General features: G+C 45.8%; 2 protein-coding genes across 2 annotated transcripts in view; one reads left to right on the top strand and one right to left on the bottom strand.

Annotated features, from left to right (window-relative positions):
* Positions 1–21,831, bottom strand: part of LOC136399391 (leukocyte immunoglobulin-like receptor subfamily A member 6) — a 367,572-nt gene that overhangs the window by 179,981 nt on the left and 165,760 nt on the right. The window lies entirely within an intron of this gene.
* On the top strand, positions 536–5,633 carry LOC136397164 (leukocyte immunoglobulin-like receptor subfamily B member 4). The gene is made up of 9 exons (XM_066371740.1): positions 536–569; positions 738–773; positions 929–1,204; positions 1,350–1,652; positions 2,286–2,336; positions 3,345–3,464; positions 4,188–4,240; positions 5,254–5,415; positions 5,490–5,633. The coding sequence occupies exons 1-9, from the start codon at positions 536–538 to the stop codon at positions 5,631–5,633; spliced, it is 1,179 nt and encodes a 392-aa protein (XP_066227837.1).

The raw sequence follows: 21,831 nt of genomic DNA, 5'->3' as shown, positions 1-21,831 counted from the left end.
TTCTGCTAAGAAGAGTTTCCAAAATACAGGAAATGTGTTCCCTGGGTCACAGGTGCATTTCTGATGTCTGTCACAAATGGTCAGCAAGTAGTAGGTGATCAGAAAATATTTGTCAGAGGACGAGTCAAAGACAAAAAGTAAATTTTGTTTGTGGAAGGTTAGAAAAAAAGTATTGAGTCTGATTAAGAGCAGGCCTGTTGCGCGTCCACTCAGAATGAGACCCTGTGTCCTGCACTTCCTGATTAGGAGCTCAGACCAGCCAAAATGTCCTGCGGAACATTTCAAAGATAACATGGGAGTCAGAAGAGACCTATATCTGGGCTGAGTGTCTCCAGAGAAGCTGTAATCCTCTTGAGCCCTCATCATGGAAAAACCCAGAGAAAGACCAAGGAAGGGGCTGTACCCTTGGTGTGGGTCCACAGCTGTGGGAACCCAGAAGGGTGGCAACTCCTAACTCACCACATCCTGTGCGTCTCTGTCCTTCAGGCCCAGGGGCTCCTCCATCTGCAGAGCGGGAGCACTCCGAGAAGACACCATGCTGTCCCTCCTCTCCGCTCTTCTCTGCCTTGGTCAGTTGTGGACACGGGGAGGGGGCAGAAGAAGGAGTGGACAGGGTGGCTCACATCCCTTCTTCCTGAGAAACCTCAGGCTCAAGAGGCTTGAGTTTTTGGTGTCCCGTTGAAAGAGAATCAACTTCGATGTTTTGGTGCAAATATCTTACATGGACTCTCTTCCAGGGCTGAGTCTGGTCCAGAGGACCCGCATGCAGACAGGTGAGTCCTCTCCAGGCTCCATGTCCCACCTCTTACTTCACCCCCTGGGGCTCAGGAGGGAGCACAGAGTTCCTGGTGTGAGGTGTCTTGGGGTTACCTGAGGAATGAGTAGGGTGGGGGGAGTCTTAGTAATACAGTCTCTGATTTCCTTTCAGAGATGCTACCTAAACCCACCATCTGGGCTGAGCCAGGCTCTGTGATCCCCTGGGAGAGTAATGTGACAATCTGGTGTCAGGGGACCCTGGAGGCCCAGGAGTTCCATCTGTGTACAGAAGACATGAATACGTCCTTGGACAAACAGAAACCACTGGAGCCCGGAGACAAGGCCAAATTCTTCATAAAAGACTTCTATGCAGGGAGATACTACTGTAAATACTTCAGCCCCACTGGCTGGTCAGAGCACAGTGAACCCCTGGAGCTGGTGGGAACAGGTGCAAGGACACTCAGAATCTCAGCCTCAGGCTCTGCCATCTGGAAGGGGGTTTGCTCCAAGGGGTCTCCCCTCTCACAACCCAGCCCTGGGGGACATGAGGGAGGTGTGAGCCCCATCTAACATGCTGTTGCCTCCTCTCCTAGGATCCTATGGTAAACCCAGCCTCTCAGCCCTGCCCAGCCCTGTTGTGACCTCAGGAGGGAACATGACCCTCCAGTGTGGCTCAGTACAGGCATTTGACCGATTTGTTCTGACTAAAGATGGAGAACACAAGCTCTCCTGGACCCTGAACTCACATCGTCATGGCAATAAGTGGTTTCGGGCGCTGTTTCCTGTGGACTCTATGAACCTCAGCCACAGCTGGACATTCAGATGCTATGGATATTTTAACAAAAGCTCCCATGAGTGGTCTCACCCCAGTGAACCCCTGGATCTACTGGTCTCACGTGAGGTGCCCCCAATCCCATCCTTCCTGTCCCCAGGACATATCAGAAGTTGGATGAGAATCAGGGGACTCTGAGTCATGGTCTCATAGCAGAAATCTGCCCTTCAGATCCATTCATCATTTCTCACTCCCCCCCCTCCCCTGGGTTTTGAAGGTGACGGGTGGGCAGAGGGAGTGTCTTCATGGTGACACAAGTCAGACGTAAAAGAAGACTCTGAGTTATTTGGGGACTACCGGGTGACCCCCAGCCTCTCACCACACTTTTGTCCTCATTCCCATGACCCTCTGGAGGCCCCAGCACCCCCCCCCCCGAACCCATCTCCACAGCCTATGAGTCACTGAGAACTCTGCTCAGAGGGAGCACAGACCACCCCAGGGCAGTTCTGAGTCTCTCAGATGACCTCCTGCCTCCAGAGACCCAGCACAGCCCTGTCTCCCAGAGGAGCTGGTAGTTCTAAATAGATGATGGGTAGTAGGTTGGACCACAAGGCTCCAGGGCTCTGAGGTTGGCAGGTGATAAATGGGGTGCTCATGGCAGGAGAAGATGTTGGGCCCAGTCTTAAGGAGGAGCAGCCAGACTCATGTAGCAGACAGAATGACAGCCTCCACATCCCACCCCCATTCTGATCTCCAGGTGGCTCGGATGATCAGTCAATTCTCCCCACGGAGTCAAGCCCTCAGAGGGGTAAGTGAAGGTCTCTGTGGGAGGTGCTGGGTGTGTCCATGGCAGACAGGAGCTGGGTCATGTAAGGGTTCAGGCATCTGTGGGAACACTGACATGAACACACCTTCCCCTGTGTGGCCTCAGTAAAAGGCGAGAATTGTGACCCAGAGCTCAGATTTCCCTTTAGTTCAGGCTCTGAGCTTCTGGGAGAGGGGGCCTCACAGGGAAGCCCCCAGAGTGTGATGTTATGGAGAGTGTCTGCTGTACCCCTGTGTAGCAGTACTGGTGACACTGTATAGGGAGAGACGGGCAGAACAGGGTTACAGGGCATCCAGGTCCTTTCCTTCAGCTCAGACTCAGCTCAGAGGAGAGAGGAGACAGGACTCAGACCTGGGTTAGCTCCCAGCTCTGCTGCTCCTGCTGTGGGGCCAGGCTTTCCCTTCTCTCCTCTTGAGTGTCGGGTTCTTGTCTGTTCATTCCTGGTCCCATCCTGCTCACAAGCTACTGTAAGGTCAGGTGACATAAAGGACCTCACAGAGCTCAGGAGATCAGCTCTCACACTGCAACTTGACCATCTCAAAGTGGGCGTCGGGGCTCTGCAGAGTGGAGACAGATCCCAGGAGAGATGCAGAGTTCATGCCAGATCCCTTATTCCTCCTGTGTTCCTGCTGTGCTAGGGACAGGTCATAACAAAGGACCTCAGCTTCAGATGGGACATGGACAGGCCCCTGCAGATGATGAGCCCAAAGCACAAAGCTGGTGTCCACCTGGGGGGCAGCATGAGGACAGCACAGGGAGCCCACAGTCCTGGATTCTAGGCCTAGCCCTGCCCCGTCCAGGCTGGGTGACCTGGGGCACGTGGTGAACCTCTCTGAGCTTCAGTAGAATAGGGCAGGGTCTGCAATCCATGTGCCTGACTGTGGGGAGGGGGAGAGGAGATGAATGACAGACCCCAGCATGTGCCTTGCATACAGTAGGTGCTCATTAAATGGGATCTTTGGCTCATTTATGACGTCACTCGTGTCCAAGGTCTCCCATGGTACCTGTTCGTCCTGATTGGGGTCTCAGTGACACTCATCCTGCTGCTGTCCCTCCTCCTCTCCCTCCTTCTCTTCCAACACCAGAGTCAGAGCAAAGGCAGGACATTAGGTGAGTAGGGGATGAGGTGACTTGGGTCATACAAGGGGTCACGTAAGTCACCAGGCACAAAGAAACCTAATAGGTGGAGAAGATCAGCTTAGAAAAAGAATTCTTCAGAACCTCAAATCAGAAATTCTAGAATAAAACTCTCAATGTCAGCACAGATGTACAAGTGTCAGGTGATCTGTCATCGTTTTTAATCACATGAAATAAGAAGCATACACACCGTGTGTGTTAAGATTTCTTTCTTTCCTGTGAAATCACATGGGGAGGGCATTCCTACTTTCTTTGGACTGAGACGGTCCCTCCTGACCATCCCAGAGAGAGGCTCATGTCTAACTTACAGGGGCACCAAACCCAGAGCTCCAAAACAGAGGTCTGCTTCTCAGGTAATTCCTGTCTCAGAAATCCCCCTGCCTGTGGCCTCGCTCTGTCCCTAACACTCCTGTCTCCTCCCCCAGCTCCAGCCCAGCTTCAAAAGCCAGAAAGAGCCCCTCTGACACAGGAGGAGGCAGCGGCCTGGGGGAGGGGAGCATGGGAACTTCAGTCCATGATGGGGAAGGTGTTAGGCAGGGAAGGTGTGAGGTCAGGGGACTGAAGTCCACACTGAGTGATGGGACAACTCACCTCACCCCACCCCTGCATTACTGGCCCATCTGGGAGCAAGGGGGAATCTGCAGCCCTGAGATCTCAGGGATCCTGCCAGGACACACCCTCATTCTGCCCCAGCAGATGCTGCCATGGAGGACCCACAGGCTGATGAGGGCATGGATGTGGACCCTCAGGTGAGACCCCTGCTACTGTCCAGGCCACCGATATTTTCCTGTTGCCCACTTTAATCCAGTGAACACTTCCCTGTTCTCATCTCACCTGGTTCACAGGAGCATCCCATATTGACCCCTCTTTCTGGGCACCCAGGTCATCCTGCTATGACTCACTCCTCCTGGTTTCCTTGTGACATCATAACCATCATTCCTATGAGGTCCCCTTTGCTGGTTCCTGGTCCTCTGTGTGACCTTGTGCAGTCCCAGGTCTCAGGAGGAGGCATGAATCAGTGAATCACCCACAGGTCCCCAGGAGCCCTTCATTCATTCACCCGCAGATGTGAGGGGAGCTCACTGTTTACCGGCTCCATTTAGGGGCCACAGTGCAGCCCTGAGCAACACGGTCTCCACACTCCTCCAGCTCACCTGTGGGGGAGGGAGACACTGTGCAAACAAGAGGACAATGTCCTAGAGAGCAAAGTGAAGTGAGAAATATAAAGCAGGAACAGGGGGCCTGGCCTGTGGTGGCTCAGTGGATAAAGCATCAACCTGGAAATGCTGAGAGGTTGCCAGTTCAAAACCCTGGGCTTGCCTGGTCAAGGCACATATGAGAGTTGATGCTACCTGCTCCTCCGTCCTTCTCTCTCTCTCTCTCTCTCTCTCTCTCTCTCTCTCTCCTCTCTCTATAATGAATAAATAAAGTCTTTTAAAAAAAAGCAGGAACAGGGGATAGAGTGTGTGGTGTGCAGGGGAAGAGAGAGACAGAGAATATAGCAGGGGCAAAGGTTCTGAGTTAGGAACTGCTTCTGCAGCAGGCTGGAAACAAATGAACAAGAGACAGTGTGTTAGGATAAGAGGACTGTAGAAGCATCCAGATGCCCTAAGGCTTAGGAAGGCCCTGAAGGTTCCATCAAGAGAGTGACCTGATCTGATTTAAAGTTTCACATCATCACTCTGACAACAGGTGGATAAGTGACTGGAGGGTGTCACCAGTAAAACCAGGGGACAATGTCTCTGTCTCCCTGTCTCTGCAGCAGAACAAGCATGACACAGTCTCCCAGGAAGTGACATATGCCCAGGTGAACCTCTCAAGATCAAGACTCAGGCAGGGAATGGCCACCTCTGTTGCCTTGTCAGGAGGATGGGTTGACAGGAAGGACAGACAAGCAGAAGGGGACAGGCAAATGGACAGTCCGGTAAGTCTCATGCTTTCCAAACCCCCAGACTTCCCCAACCACATTCTATCTCCCTCATTCTCTCCCTGCTCCAGGCTGATGCACCTGATGCCTCCCAGGATGTGACCTACGTCCAGATGAACCACAAGCTGCTCAGACAGGAGACAACATCCTTTTCCTCCCTGTCAGAGGGGCCCCCAGATGAGCCCAGTGTGTATGCTGCTCTAGCTGTCCACTAGCCCAGGGAGGACTCACAACCCACACTCCAGGAAGGGGGCCTGCAGGGAGCCCAGAAGGCATTGCCCCCACTGCCTGGAAACCTGACATTGACCCTAATATCTCCTAGGACGCTCTGGGGGTCACCAGAAGCTGTACTCAAAGAAAACAAGTATCCCTACACTTTGGAAATAAAGTAAAAGACTTTTCAATAATTAATGTGTAACCCGCCTGACCAGGCCATGGCGCTGTGAATAGAGCATCAAACTGGGATGTGGAAGACCCAGGTTCAAGACCCCGAGGCCACCAGCTTGAGCGTGGGCTCATCTGGTTTGAGCAAAGCTCACCAGCTTGGATCCAAGGTCCTGGCTCGAGCAAGGGGTTACTCAGTTTGCTGTAGCCCCATGGTCAAGGCACATATGAGAAAGCAATCAATAAACAACTAAAGTGCCACAATGAAAAACTGATGATTGATGCTTCTCATCTCTCCCCATTCCTGTCTTTTCTGTCCCTCTCTCTGAATCTCTCTCTATCTCTGTAAAAAAAAAATAACATGTAACCCAAAACAGATATGAATGTTTAGAATTAAATGATAATGTGGGTTGAGGGGGCCGGGTGAAAAAGGTGAAGGGATTAAGTGTACATTGGTAGTTATAGGATAGCCACAGAGATGTAGATTACAGCACAAGCACTGTGACAATAATGTTGAGATAAATATATATGGGGCCAGGTTTGTGCTCAAAGCAACAGGGGGAGCACTCTGAGAAGTACATGATTTTGTAACCATTTTGCTAAACATCTAAACCTAATACAGAATAATATTGAATGTCAACTATAATAAAAAATAAAAGCATATATAAAAATAAAATTATATTGTAAATATTACATGTCAGACCTATGAAGTGAGAGGATTAAAAACCACGAATGAATGTGTTAGAAAATAAAAAAGTCATGGCCCTGGTCAGTTGTCTTAATGGTAGAGCATCAGCACAGTGTGTGGATATCCCAGGTTTGATTTCCAGTCAGGGCACACAGAAGTGACCATCTGCTTCTCCACCTCTCCCCCTCATCTTTTTGCTCTCATTATTTTCACTCTTGCAACCATGGCTTAACTGATTTGTGGGAGTTGGCCCCACGCACCAAGGATGGCTCTGTGGCCTGGGCCTCAGGTACTAAGAATAGCTAGGTTGCCAAGCAGTGGAGTAACATCAGAGATGGGTAAAACATTGCCCCATAGGAGGCTTTCCAGGTGGATCTCTGTTGGGGTCCATGTGGGAGTCTGTCATTCTGCCTCCCTACCTCTCACTTAATTAAATAGATAGATAATAGATAGATAGATAGGTAAATAGATAGATAGATAAATAGATAGATAGATAGATAGATAGATAGATAGATAGATAGATAGATAGATAGATAGATAGATGATAGATAGAAAATGAAAAGCCATAGAAAATCAATGGTCTAAGCTGTTATGTCAAAAATTCAGAAAAAGATTGCATTGAATCTTTATATCAATAGAGGACCATACAAGAAAGACCTGGCATGTGTACACAATGGACTACAAATTAGCCATAAAAAAATGAACGCCATTAAACTCATAACTGAGAGTTGATATTCTTTGACCAAACTCTCTCCTTTTCCACACTCCCTGGGGTTAAACCCCATCCCACTCTCTGTTTCTACAAGTTTCACATTTATAAATTCCACATAAATGTGAGATTGTTTGGTATTTATCTTTCTCTCTGTGATGTGTTTCCCTTAACAAAATGGGCTAAATATTTATTCATGTTGTCCTAAATGGCAGGATAGTCTTTTTCTTCATGGTCAAATAACATTTCATTTTTTCCATATTCAGACTGGAAAATTTTACAAATTATATCTTCCTTAAAAATGATTATTTTTAGAGTCAGTTCTCCACCTGGCTATTCCTACAAACACCAAGTGATGACATTTCTGAAGAAATGGTGCAGGTGACACCTGATGAAGTCAGGAAGGATCATGAGGTCCAGAGAGAGTAGGGGCACCACTGTGGATTCCTCCTTCCCAGGCTCATGTCTGATTTTTCCCACCTGTTCATTCTTTGAGAATAAGTTAACACCTATTAACTAAAGAGATGAAGACTCAATAATGTATATCTGGTGCTATAGTGATTAGAAATAAGGAACATTTTATTGCACACAAATGGAGGAGAACATAAGGTTTTAGAATTGAGGTCCCAAAACAGCCATGTGAAATGGACCTTCATGTCACAGGGGTGGGAAGAGAAAGAAGGTCATTACAGACAGTCAAACAAGATAAAGAGAGAAAATACACAATTAATGGAGGAAGAGTCCTATACAGGTGCTTTCAGTCACCTTCCTACACCCAAACCATGTTTACTCCACTGCATAGTCTCAGAAGACAGTTTCCCCAGAACATGGTCAAGACTTTCTCCCACCATCTCCTGGGTCATCACGTGGGCTCCAAGGCCCCACCTCCCTGAACACTGCATTGTTCCCTTTGTGGTCATGTTCTGGCTACATTGTGGGTCCTTCTCTGGTTGTTTTGAGCCTGAAATAGCAGCACTCTGAGGACCAGCAGGATCAGTCAAGCCACAGTGATGTTGATAAGTTCTCTACTGAGTAGTCTTGGAAGTGGACAAAGAGATCAGAAGTCACTGTAGACCAAAGTCACCCCTTATCACGAATTTCTACCCAGGACTTCTACTTGCCCATCACAGAACATTACCCTGTGAGCCCAGTTCCATAACGGAAGAGTTCTCCTTCTCACCACTCTTGAGGTCTGACTTGCTTTGTGACTGGCTGATGGTGTCAGGTGCTCTGAGAACCATGGAATGAGGGCAGAAGTGAGGAATGGTAAACACATGACCTCCCCCTGGTTCTGTGCTCTCACATGCCCTGCTTCTCAGGTCATAACTTCTGCAGAGTTCCCCAGTGACCCTGTCTCCCCTCTGCCAGGTTCCCTGGTCTCCTCACTGGATCCTCTCAGCCTCCAGTGATGCTGACTCTGCACGGACTCACTGTGGACCAGAGGGACCTGTGCCGCCAGAGCTCAGGAACAGTGATAAACATGGTCATGACCCAGGGATGCTTGACTGCTGTGCTCAGCATTCAGTCTGAGAGCAGACCCCGTAGACTTGCTCCTTCACAGTTCAGAGACCCCACTACTCAACAGCTGATGGACCAGGGGTCATGTAGGAAGGGTGACTGTCATCTTCTGTGGGGCCCCGTGAACTCTCTCATTTATCACTGCCTGAGATTCTGCAGAGACAGAGCCCTGAGCTAAATGAGATGAGAAAAGACAGGGTCAGTGTCTCCTCACCTGACACCAAGAGACCCAGGGTGTCACTGAGGTGTGACAACAAGAAAATGTTGGTGCTGTTTGAGCTGTGGGCACTTGTAGGGCCCCTGTGGACTGAGGTCACAGGACTCATGGAGGACAGGGCCTCGTTTGACCCAGCTAAATACTGTGTGGGGCAAAAGTATTCCTACAGTTGTTTGTACAAAAAATAACATAATAATTCAAAATAATAATACAAGACTAAACTCTATGTTTAATAAACTGACAACTTAGAAAGAATAAGGGATAAAACCTTGTTCAATAAACTCATAGAAATGAAAAAAAAAAGCTGGGGTAGCAATACTTATATCAGACAAAATGGACTTTAAAACAAAGACTATAGTAAGAGATAAAGAAGGTCGCTACATAATGATATAGGGAGCAATCCAATAGGAAGATATAACCATTATAAATATCTACATGCCTAATATGGGAGCACCTAAATATATAAAGCAGACTTTGATGAATATAAAGGCAAAATTGACAGCAATACTATAATAGTAGGGGATTTCAATACCCCACTAACATCACTAGATAGATCCTCAAGAAAGAAAATTAACAAAGAAACAGCAGACTTATTGGAAACACTAGATCAACTCGATTTAATAGATATCTTCAGAACATTTCACCCTAAAGCAGCAGAATGTACATTCTTTTCAAGTGCTCATGGTACATTCTCTAGGATAGACCACATGTTAGGGCACAAAAGTGGTCTCAACAAATTTAAGAAGATTGAAATCATATCGAACATTTTCTCTGATCACAATGTCATGAAACTAGAAATCAACCACAACAGAAAAACTGAAAAATACTGAAACACATGGAAACTAAAGAGCATGTTATTAAATAATGAATGGGTAAACAATGAGATCAAAGAGCAAATAAAAAGAATTCCTATAAACAAACGATAACGAGCACACATCAACTCAAAATTTATGGGACACAGCAAAAGCAGTCCTGAGAGGGAAGTTCATAGCATTACAGGCATACCTTAAGAAGCTAGAAAAAGCACAAATATACAACCTAACCCTACATCTAAAAGAACTAGAAAAATAATAGCAAGTAAAGCCCAGAAGTAGTAGAAGGAAGGAATAATAAAGATCAGAACATAAATAAATGACATAGAGGCTAAAGAAACAATACAGAGGATCAGTGAAACCAGGAGCTAGTTCTTTGAAAAGGAAACAAGATCGATGAACCTTTAACCAGACTCACCAAGAAAAAAGAGAGGATTCAAATAAATAAAATTAGAAATGAGAGTGCAGAAATAACAACTGACACAACAGAAATACAAAGGATTGTAAGAAAATACCATGAAAAGGCCCTGGCTGGTTTGCTCAGTGGTAGAGTGTCGCCCTGGCGTGCAGAAGTCCCGGGTTCAATTCCCGGCCAGGGCACACAGGAGAAGCGCCCATCTGCTTCTCCACCCCTCTTCCTCTCTGTCTCTCTTCCCCTCCCGCAGTGAGGCTCAATTGGAGCAAAAATGGCCCGGGTGATGGGGATGACTCCTTGGCCTCTGCCCCAGTCGCTAGAGTGGCTCTGGTCATGACAGAGCGAGGCCTTGGAGGGGCAGAGCATCGCCCCTGGTGGGCGTGCCGGGTGGATCCTGGTTGGGCACATGCGGGAATCTGTCTGACTGTCTATCCCCGTTTCCAGCTTCAGAAAAATACAAAAGAAAAAAAAGAAAATACCATGAAGAAATGTACCCCCCAAAATTTGACAACCTACATGAGATGGACAAATTCCTTGAAACATATAATATTTTAAAAATCAGTCTGGAAGAATCAGAAAACCTAAACATTCCTATTACAACAAATGAGCGAAACAGTTATCAAAGAACTCCCAACAAACAATAGCCCTGCGCCCGATGGCTTCATAAGTGAATTCTACCAAATATTCATAAAAGAACTAACTGCTATCTTCCTCAAGCTATTTGAAAAAATTCAAGTAATAGAAAGACTTCCAAGCTCCATTTATGAGGAAAGCATAATTCTGATTCCAAAACCAGCAAAGACAACACAAAGAAAAAGAATTATAGGCCAATATCCCTGATAAATTTAGATGATAAAATCCTCAACAAATATTAACAAACTGAATCCAGCAATTATGAACCTCAGGAAAAGATCGGAAATGCTATGGTCACTCTGGGAAAAGGCACAGCAGAATTTTCACCAATGAGCACCCTCAGGGACCATGGTTAGTTAGTATCCTGTTGTGCTGTTTAGAACCAGACTGGCAGGGGCCAAGTCAGGATGAGAACCTAGGTCCTTCCCTCTCTGAGCAGGATATCACCAGACAGAAAGACAAGAGCATAAAAACCAGATGAGACCTCACATACTGCTGACCATACTCCTGAAATCCTGGAGTCCTCCTGAGCCCTCATCCTGGGGAAACCTACAGCCAGGCCCAGGGTGGGGCCATCTCCTTGGTGTGGGTCTACAGCTGTGGGAACCCAGAAGGGCAGCAGCCCCTGACTCACCACATCCTGTGCATCTCTGTCCTTCAGACCCAGGGGCTCCTGCATCTGCAGAGCGGGAGCACTCCGAGCAGACACCATGCTGTCCCTCCTCTCCACTCTTCTCTGCCTCGGTCAGTTGTGGACATGGGGAGGGGGCAGAAGAATTAGGAAACAGGGTGGCTTACATGACCTGCTCCTGAAAAACTTTAGGCTCAGGTAGTTTTAGTTGTTGGTGTATTGTTGAAAGAGAATCAACTTCAGTTTTCTGGTGCAAATATCTGACAAGGACTCTCCTCCAGAGCTGATTCTGGGCCAGAGGACCCACATGCAGACAGGTGAGTCCTCCCCAGGCTCCATATCCCACCTCTTACTTCACCCCCTGGGGCTCAGAAGGAAGCACATAGGTCCTGGGCTGAGGTTATAAAACAAGAGGGTGTTGGGCTAAGCTTTGGAATGAGGGTTGGGGGTCTTAGTAATGAAGCCTTTATAATTTTTCTAGGGACCCTCTCCAAACCCACCATCTGGGCTGACCCAGCCATTGTGATCCCTGGGGAGGGGGGGGATTCTGTGACCATCTGGTGTCAGGGGACCCTGGTTGCATAGGAGTTTTATCAGTATACAGAAGACACGGATATGTCCTTGGATAGAAAAAAAAAACCCTGGAGCTCAGGGACAAGGCCTAATTCTTCATGAAAAACATCCATGCAGGGAGCTGGTGGTGACAGGTGAGGGACACTCAGGCATCCCAGCCTGAAGCTTTGCCCTCAGGAAGGGGGTCTGCTCTCAGGGGGTCTCCCCTCTCACAGCCCAGCCCTGGGGGACAGGAAGGAGCTGTGGGCCCCATCTAACATGCTGCCTCCTCCTCTCCTAGGATTCAATAGCAAACCCAGCCTCTCAGCCCTGCCCAGCCCTGTCGTGACTTCAGGAGGGAATGTGACCCTCCAGTGTGGCTCAGTACATGATTTCACAGTTTTGTTCTGACTAAGGAAGGAGAACACAGGCTCTCCTGGACCCTGGACTCACATTGTCATGGCAAAAAGAGGTTTCTGGAGCTGTTTCCTGTGGACATTATGAACCTCAGGCACAACTGGACATTCAGATGCTATGGCTATTTTGACAAAATCCCTCATGAATGGTCTCACCCCAGTGGCTCCCTGGATCTACTGGTCTCAAATGAGGGACCCCCAACTCCATCTTTCCTCAGCACTGTCAGCTCAGGACACATCAGAAGCTGGATGTGTCAGGGGGCTCTGAGTCATGGTCTCACAGCAGAGATCTGCCCCTCAGACCCATCCATCATTTCTCACCCGTCCCGCTCCTCTGGGTTTTGAAGATGACAGTGGGCAGGAGGAGTGTCTCCAGGGTGACACAGGTCAGCTGTAGAAGAAGACTCTGAAATATTTGGGGACTCCAGGGTGACCCCAGTCTCTCACTACACTTTTCCTCATTATCAGGACCCTCTGGAGGCCACAGCCCCCCACCACAGGACCCATCTGTACAGCTGGTAACTCACTGAAAACTCTGCTCAGAGGGACTACAGACCACCCAGGGCAGTTCTGAGGGTCTATCAGGGTATCTAGTGTCCCCAGACTCTCAAGGATGGCCTCTTGTCCCTGGGGGCTGGGAGTCAGGCAGAGATACTGAGATCCATAGGGATCCCAGGGCTCTGAGACTGGCAGGATAATTTAGGAAGTGCTCCCAAGAGCAGTCTCACCTTAGTGACCCTTGGATGTATGGGGTTCAGGTGAAAGGACCTTGACTCTGTTTATTTTGAGCTCTGTCAGTTCTCGGTGTTGCACACTGGAAGGTCTGGGCTAAGATGATGTGAGGGGACTAAGAGGGAGGGTCAGCCTGAGCAGATCTGCTCCTTAGAGCTCTTTTTATACCTGCCTACTCACACCAACTACCCTGGGTTTGAAAGGTGCCAGGTGCATAGTAGGAGGGTATGGAGGACTATAGAAAAGATGCAGAAGAAGAGATTAAATAAAGTTGGAACTCCAGGTCAGATCCAGACTTCAACTCTCTTCTTGTCCTCATTTTTAGAACCCTGTGAAGCAGCACCCCCTACAGGGCCCATCTACACTCTTGTTAGTCAATGGAGCCTCTGTACTCAGGGGGACCACAGACTCTCCCAGGGCAGTTCTGAGTCTCTCAGATGACCTCCTGTTCTCAGAGACTCAGCACAACTCTGTCTCCCATAAGAGCTGGTAGTTCTGAATAGATGATGATAGAAGGTAGGACCACAGGGCTCCAGGGCCCTGAGGCTGGCAGATGATGAATGGGGTGGTCATAGCAGAGGAAGATGTTGGGGCCCAGCCTTAAGGAGGAGCAGCCAGATTCATGTAGCAGGATGGAAGCCTCCACACTTCACTTGCATTCTGATCTCCAGGAGATCAGATCTTGATCTCCTCTCGCCCAAGGTCAAACCTGCAGAGGGGTAAGTGAGGGTCTCTGTGGAGAAGTAGTGAGGGCTGCATCGTGCAGGGTGTCAGGCACCTGTAGAGACACTGACATGGAAACACCTTCCCCTGTGTGGCCTCAGTGTCCCCAAGTGTAAAAGGAGAGAATCATGGCTCAGAGCTCAGATTTCCTTTCAGTTCTGACTCTGAGCTCCTGGGAGAGGGGACTCACAGGGAAACTCTTCAGGACGTGATATTATGAAGCCTGTCCCTCTCTGGAGCATGGCTCCCTGGTAGACCCTCCCACTGTCCTGCCAGGCACAGGGTGACTTCAAAGGAGAATGTGACCTGACTGTACCAGTCACAGAGCCTGAGGGACACTTTCCTTTCATCCATGAAGTTCTCAGCCCATTCCCTACCGTCACATGTCTGACATCAAAGTATACGGTGGGGCAAAAATATGTTGACATCTGTCAGTATATATATACATTGAATTTAATTTATTGTTTTTACATAGATTCTAGTGTTGCCCTGAATGCATCCCACCTCCCTCATATTTCCCTCAACTTCTCTCTTTCTCCCTCTCCATAAGGCCCTCCCCCCTTCCCTTCAGTTTTATCCCATCCTATCATCTCCTTTCCCTCTGTCCTCTTTTCCTCTGGTCCTTTGTTCTCTCCTCTGTCTCAATTTTGTTCCTCAGTTCAAATTGCTCATTGGATTCCTCAAATGAGTGAGGTCATATGATATTTTGCTTTTTCTACCTGGCTTACTACACTTAACATAATAGTTTCCAGGTCCAGGTCTAACCATGTTGTCGCAAAGGTAAGATTTCCTTCTTTTTCATGGCCCCATTGTATTCCATAGTATTTATATATATGTGCCACTGCTTTTTTTCTAAAGATTTTATTTATTCATTTTAGAGAAGGGGAAAGAGAGGGAGGGGAGGAGCAGGAAGTATCAACTCCCATATGTGCCTTGACTGGGCAAGCCCAGGGTTTCGAACTAGTGACCTCAGTGTTTCAGGTCAAAGCTTTATCCACTGCGCCACCACAGGTCAGGCATGTTCCACTGCTTTTTAATCCACTAGTCCCCTGACCGACACTTGGGCTATTTCCAGATCTTTGCTAATGTGAACAATGCTGCCATAAACATAGGGGTGCATTTCTCCTTTTTAAACAGTGCTATGATGTTCTTGAAGTATATTTCTAAAAGTGGGATAGCTGGGTCAAAAGACAGTTCAATTTTTAATTTTTTGAGGAATCTCCATACTGTTTTCCACAGTGGATGCATCAGTCTGCATTCCCACCAGCAGTGCAGGAGGGTTCCCTTTTCTCCACATCCTCACCAGCACTTATTCTGTGTTGTTTTGTTGATGAGAGTCATTCTGACTGGTGTGAGGTGATATCTCATTGCAGTTTTAATTTGCATCTCTCTAATGATTAGTGATGTTGAACATTTTTTCACATGCCTATTGGCCATCTGTATGTCCTCTTTGGAGAAGTGTCTATTCATTTCTTTCGCCCATTTTTTAATTGGATTTTTTGTCTTCCTGGTATTGAGTTTTACAAGTTCTTTATAAATTTTAGTTATTAATCCCTTATCAGATGTATTTTCAAATATGTTCTCCCATTGTGTAGTTTGTCTTTTTATTCTGTTCTTATTGTCTTTAGCTGTGCAGAAGCTTTTCGGTTTGATATAGTCCCATTTGTTTATCTTGTCTTTTATTTCACTTGTCTGTGGAGATAAATCAATATATATATTGCTGGAGAGATGTTGGAGAGCTTACTGCCTATGTTTTCTTCTAAGATGCTTATAGTTTCACTGCTTATATTTAAGTCTTTTAACCATTTTAAGTTTATTTTTGTGAACAATGTAAGTTGGTGGTCTAGTTTATGTTGAATAAGAGTTCTAAAAGGGGGCACCCCTGCCTTGTTCCTGATCTTAAGGGAATTACTTTTAATTTTTGCCCATTGAGTATGATGTTGGTTGTGGGTTTGTCATAGATGGCCTTTATCATGTTGAGGTATGTTCCCTGTATTCCCACTTTGCTGAGAGTTTTGATCATGAATGGATGCTGGATTTTATCATATGCTTTTTCTGCATTTACTGAAATTGTCATGTGGTTTTTCTTCTCCCTTTTGTTTATGTGATGAATCACATTGATTGATTTGCGACTATTGCCAACTCTTAGAGTTTTCTGTCATCTTAATTTTAACCATCCACTATGTGTACTGTCACCACCTTGAGGACTAATGTACATTTCTTCAATGATGCATAACACTCTGCACTTCTTAGAAATATTACTGTACATTTGCATATGAATGTGACTTGCTGGTCAAAGTTTTTTTCTTGTTTTTCTATTGTGTGCTGTCATGTTACAGATATGTACATATTCCTTCAATGATCTCAGTACCAGGCCATTGTCTGATTTTGGCATCATGAATAACTTCTCCCATGGAGTCCCACTATATGGTTTCCTCTACACTTCCTTACTCAAATCTACAAGGGAAAGAAGTTCTTAACATTGCTGGATTCCACTTTTCCATTTTCCACTAACATCATGGTCTTGTGTCTATGTAAAGACAACCTTCTCACCCACAAGCTAGTACAGTTGTTTTCTATGAGGTTTTTTTTTTTTGCGAAAGAAAAATTAATAGATTTCTTTTTAATGTTTTAACCTGTAGCCATCTGACTCTGATTATCGCATATGACTTGAGGCATGTAGCGAGCTGTCATGACGGAGGGTGATAGTGACTTCCCAAGCTGAACTAGACATTAAACTTCCGACAAAGTGGTTGTTGACATGTTTGTGACAAATGTGTCACATGCTGATGATGTAGCTGCTTCCAAACATGATGTCCACCTGCCTGACTGGGCTCACTCTGTTCAAGCAACAGTGACTCCTTGCCTGAGGTGGATACTGGACTCAGGAGAGGAAACACCTGCACAATGCCACCCAACATGCAACTGAAATTTTTATGTGTGCACCACAGTTTCTGGTCCCATCTTATTCCCACAGCCTGGATTGATGTGGAGGTCACCATGAGGGACCTGGGGGTCATTGCACAGCATGGGATTCAGCTCCATTAGGTAATGGATTGGGGTCACACAAAATTTGGGCGCTGGCTTAACAGTACTCAGGATGCCAGGTTCCCTCTTTTTTTTATTTTGTATATTTTTCTGAAGCTGGAAATGGGGAGAGACAGTCAGACAGACTCCCGCATGTGCCCGACCAGGATCCACCCGGCACGCCCACCAGGGCCGATGCTCTTCCCACCAGGGGGAGATGCTCTGCCCCTCTGGGGTGTCTCTCTGCCGCAACCAGAGCCACTCTAGTGCCTGGGGCAGAGGCCAAGGAGCCATCCCCAGCACCCAGGCCATCTTTGCTCCAATGGAGCCTTGGCTGCGGGAGGGAAAGAGAGAGACAGAGAGGAGGGGGGGGGGTGGAGAAGCAAATGGGTGCTTCTCTTATGTGCCCTGGCTGGGAATTGAACCTGGGTCCCCCGCACGCCAGGCTGACGCTCTACCGCTGAGCCAACTGGCCAGGGCCGCCAGGTTCCCTCTTGAACCCCACTGAGGACTTGTAGATAAGCAGCGGTATGCAGTGGTGGAGGGAGAGGGAGAAATGTTGAGGGCAGGCTTGTATGGCTCCATTCCCAGATGGGAATTCACTAGACAGCTGACCTTAAAAAACAGGCACAGCATCTCTTAGACTCGTCATCTTTGAAAAGTGGTGGTAGAGAGAGACAAGATGGTGATGGAGTAGGCAGGTGTACCAACTTTCACTTCCCAGAACCAAAGTGGATTACAACCTAATTTTAAGAAACATCATCTGGAAAAACCAACTCTGGACTAAACTAAGAGGACTCTTCAACCAAGGAACACTGAAGAAGCCACACTGAGACTGGTAGGAAAAACGGAAACGTGGAGAGAGCTGTCCAGCTCCCCAGAGTGAACAGCAGCCAGAAAAGACTTGCGTGGCGGGAAGTGAGTTTAACAGAAAGGGGAGGGTCCTGAGCCCCAGGAACAAAGCCCCAGCCTGCAGCCCTAGAGCCTAAAAGAGGCATATGGACAGTATTTAGCTGGAAACAAGTAAAGATACTGTTTGTGAGAAAGACTGATTTCTCAGACCCAGGATTCTTCTTAAAGGGACCATGCAGAAAACCTTTCTCACAACCACTCACCTGGGGCTCCAGGGGGACAGGGAGAGAGGAGAGGATCAGAGTAGCAGGAAGAGAATGTAATCTAGGAGGCACAGGGAGAAACACTTTGAGAGATAGCCACCCAAACCCCTGGGATTAGTCACTCCCCAAATCTGAAGTGAACATTTCCCCTGGAAACAGCAATACCAGCAAAGGGAAGCAGAACACCAGCCAAACAAGCTCTCCTGCAGCACTAGGAGCAGAGTTGCTTAGAAGGAGGGAGCTTTTGGGACTACACTAGTGAATCTTAGGGTCTGAGCTGCGGCATCCCCACCCACATGGCTTAGGGCTCGCCTGAGGGCAGGCAGTGGCGTGATGGGGAAGTATGGTTCTGTTGGCAAGGGTGGAAGCTGATTGGCCACAACTGAGGCCCAGATGTGAGCTTGGTCTTGCACGGCTGGGGAGGAGAGGATGTGCGAAAGTGGTCAGCCTAGCTGCAGGCCACCTGAAATTCAACCTGTGGGGGAAGGAGAGGAGCCCCAGAAACAGTGGAAACCCACCCTTGAGCAAGGGTGCAGGAGCACAGCCTTGCCCCACCCAAAGAACCAAGGCTTGTGGCCTGATGCAGGAGCCGTCTCCTCCCTCAGTGGTGGAGCAAAAGCCCAGAACAGGAGGGGTCCCACAACTGAGCATGTGCAAGCAGCCCTGCCTGGCCCATGGAGACAATATTTGCAGCCTTTGAACGAGCAGGCTCCTCCTGCAGGGTCGGGGCAAAAGCCTGGAATTAGGTGGAGACTCGCAGCTGAGCAAAGGTGCTCACCCCTGCCCTCAGTACTGAGCATAACGCCACCCACGGGGGTGGGGCAAAGGCCAAGGCCACCGAAGCTTGTACACCTGAATACAAAATCACAGCCACTTCCAGTGAAGGCGAGGCGAAAACCACAGCAACAGCCTCAGTGGGCAGGCACCAACAACGCCCATACTGGAAAGCCCAAGACAGCAACAGCAGAAGGCATGGCAGGCCTGAAGACAGACCACACCTAGGAAACACAGAGGCCACACTCAGTGAACTCTAGTGGCTAAAACCTTCCTTTCCACAGAGAAAATGAGAAGGCAGAGAAATGCAACACAAATGAATCTAGAGAAATCCCCAGAAAAGGACCTGAATGAGTCAGATATAACCAAATTACAAGATGCAGAGTTTAAAATAACAATTGTTAGGATGCTCAAAGATCTTAGAACAATAATAGATGGTCATTACAAACACCTAAATAAAGAGATAGAAAATATAAAAAAGAACATTAAAATAATAAAAAACAATCAGTCAGAAATGACAAATACAATATCAGAAATGAAGAACACAATGGAAGGAATTAAAAGCAGGATGGATGAAGCTGAGAATCAAATCAGCGAGTTAGCAGACAAGATAAATGAAGGCACAAAAGCAGAGCAGAAAAAAGAAAAGAGACTCAAAAAGTCTGAGGAAACTCCAAGAGAGCTCTGTGACAACATAAATAGAAATAACTTCTGCATCATAGAGGTTCCTGAAGAAGAGAAAGAACAAGGGATAGAGACTTTGTTCAAACATATCATAGCTGAAAATTTCCCTCAATTAAGGCAGGAAAACATCTCACAAGTTCAAGAAGCAAAGAGAACTTCATTAATGAGAAACCTAAAAAAATCTACACCAAGACACATCATAATTAAAATACCAAAGCTAAGTGATAAAGAGAAAATATTAAAACCTGCTAGAGAAAAAAAAGGCTATCACCTACAAAGGAGCTTCCATAAGGATGACTTCTGAGTTCTCAACAGAAACACTTGAGGTCAGAATGGAATGGCAAGAAATATTCAAAGTAATGCAGAACAAGAGCATATAACCAAGACTACTTATCCAGCAAGGTTATCATTTAAAATTGAAGGAGAAATAAAAAACTTTCCAGACAAAAAAAAACAACAAAATAACAACAACAACTCAAGGAATTCACTATAACCAAACCAATGCTGCAAGAAATGCTAAGGGGCCTGTTGTAAACAGATCAAAGGAGAAAAATAATATAGCCAAAGAGGAATACAGTTTTAAAGAATAAAATGGCAATAAACAACTACATATCAATAATAACCTTAATGTAAAAAGATTAAATGATCCAATCAAAAGACGTAGGGTAGCTGCATGGATAAGAAAACAACCTATACATAGGCTGTCTACAAGAGACACAGCTTAAAACAAAAGATGCACATAGACTAAAGATAAAAGGATGGAAAAAAATATTTCACACAAATGGAAATAAAAGAAAAGCTGGGGTAGCAATACTTATATCAGACAAATTGGACTTTAAAATAAAGACTGTAGTTAGAGATAAATAAGGTCACTACATAATGATAAAGGGAGCAATCCAATAAAAAGATTTAACTGTTATAAATATCTATACACCTAATATGGGAGCACCTAAATATATAAAGCAGACTTTGATGGATTTAAAGGGTGAGATCAACAGAAATAATATAGTAATAGGATATTTCAATACCCCAATAACATAACTGGATAAATTCTCAAGAAAGAAAATTAACAAAGAAACAGCAGACTTAAAAGACATACTTGATTAACTCAATTTAATAGACATCTTCAGAACCTTTCACCCTAAAGCAGCAGAATATACATTCTTTTCAAGTGCTCATGGTACATTCTGTAGGATAGACCACATGTTAGGGCACAAAAATGGTCTCAACAAATTTAAGAAGATTGAAATAATATCAAGCACTTTCTCTGATCACAATGGCATGAAACTAGAAATCAATCACAACAGAAAAACTGAAAAATACTCAAACACTTGGAAACTAAATAGAATGTTATTAAATAATGAATGGGTTAACAATGAGATCAAAGAAGAAATTTTAAAAATTCCTAGAAACAAATGATAACTAGCATACATCAACTCATAATTTATGGGACACAACAAAAGCAGTCCTGAGAGGGAAGTTCATAGCATTACAGCTATACCTCAAGAAGCTAGAAAAAGCTCAAATAAACAACTTGACCCTGCATCTAAAAGAATAGAAAAAAAAACAGCAAGTAAATCCCAGAGGTAGTAGAAGAAAGGAAATAATAAAGATCACAGTGGAAATAAATAACATAGAGGCTAAAGAAACAATAGAGGATCAATGAAATCAGGAGCTGGTTCTTTGAAAAGGTAAACAAGATTAATGATCCAGACTAACCAAGAAAAAAAAAAGAGAGGACTCAAATAAATAAAATTAAAAATGAGAGTGAAGAAATAACAACTGACACAACAGAAATACAAAATACTGGAAGAAAATACTATGAAGAACTGTATGCCAAAAAACTAGACAACCTTGATGAAATGGACAAATTCCTTGAACATTTAATCTTCCAAAAGTTGATCTGAAAGAATCAGAAAACCTAAACAGACCAATTACAACAAATGAGATCTAAACAGTTATCAAAAAACTCCCCCACAAAAAGAGTTCTGGGCCTGATGGCTTTACAAGTGAATTCTACCCAATATTCAAAGAAGAACTAACTCCTTTTCTTCTCAAGCTATTTGAATAAATTCAACTGGAAGGAAGACTTCCAAGCTCTTTTTATGAGGTGAACATAATTCTGATTCCAAAACCAGGTGGGATCAGGTGGGATTTATTCTGGAGAGGCAAGGCTGGTACAATATTCACAAATCAATTAATGTGATTCATCACATGAACAAAATGAAAAAGAAAAATGTCATGATAATTTCAATAGATGCAGAAAAAGCATTTGATAAAATCCAGCACTCATTCATGATCAAAATTCTCTGCATAGCGGGAATACAGGGAACATACCTCAACATGATAAAGGCCATTTATGACAAACTCACAACCAACATCA

The sequence above is a fragment of the Saccopteryx leptura genome, chromosome 3 (assembly GCF_036850995.1).
Source record: "Saccopteryx leptura isolate mSacLep1 chromosome 3, mSacLep1_pri_phased_curated, whole genome shotgun sequence".
NCBI classification, from domain to species: domain Eukaryota; kingdom Metazoa; phylum Chordata; class Mammalia; order Chiroptera; family Emballonuridae; genus Saccopteryx; species Saccopteryx leptura.
This window is presented reverse-complemented; position numbering and strand designations above follow the sequence as displayed.

Bases quoted from the DNA above. Each gene is read 5' to 3' on its own strand.
- LOC136397164 (XM_066371740.1), top strand. From the start codon at position 536: ATGCTGTCCCTCCTCTCCGCTCTTCTCTGCCTTG. The intron at 3,465-4,187 runs GTGAGTAGGGGA...CTGCCCCAGCAG, and splicing joins GAGCAAAGGCAGGACATTAG to ATGCTGCCATGGAGGACCCA. The intron at 4,241-5,253 runs GTGAGACCCCTG...CTGTCTCTGCAG, and splicing joins GCATGGATGTGGACCCTCAG to CAGAACAAGCATGACACAGT.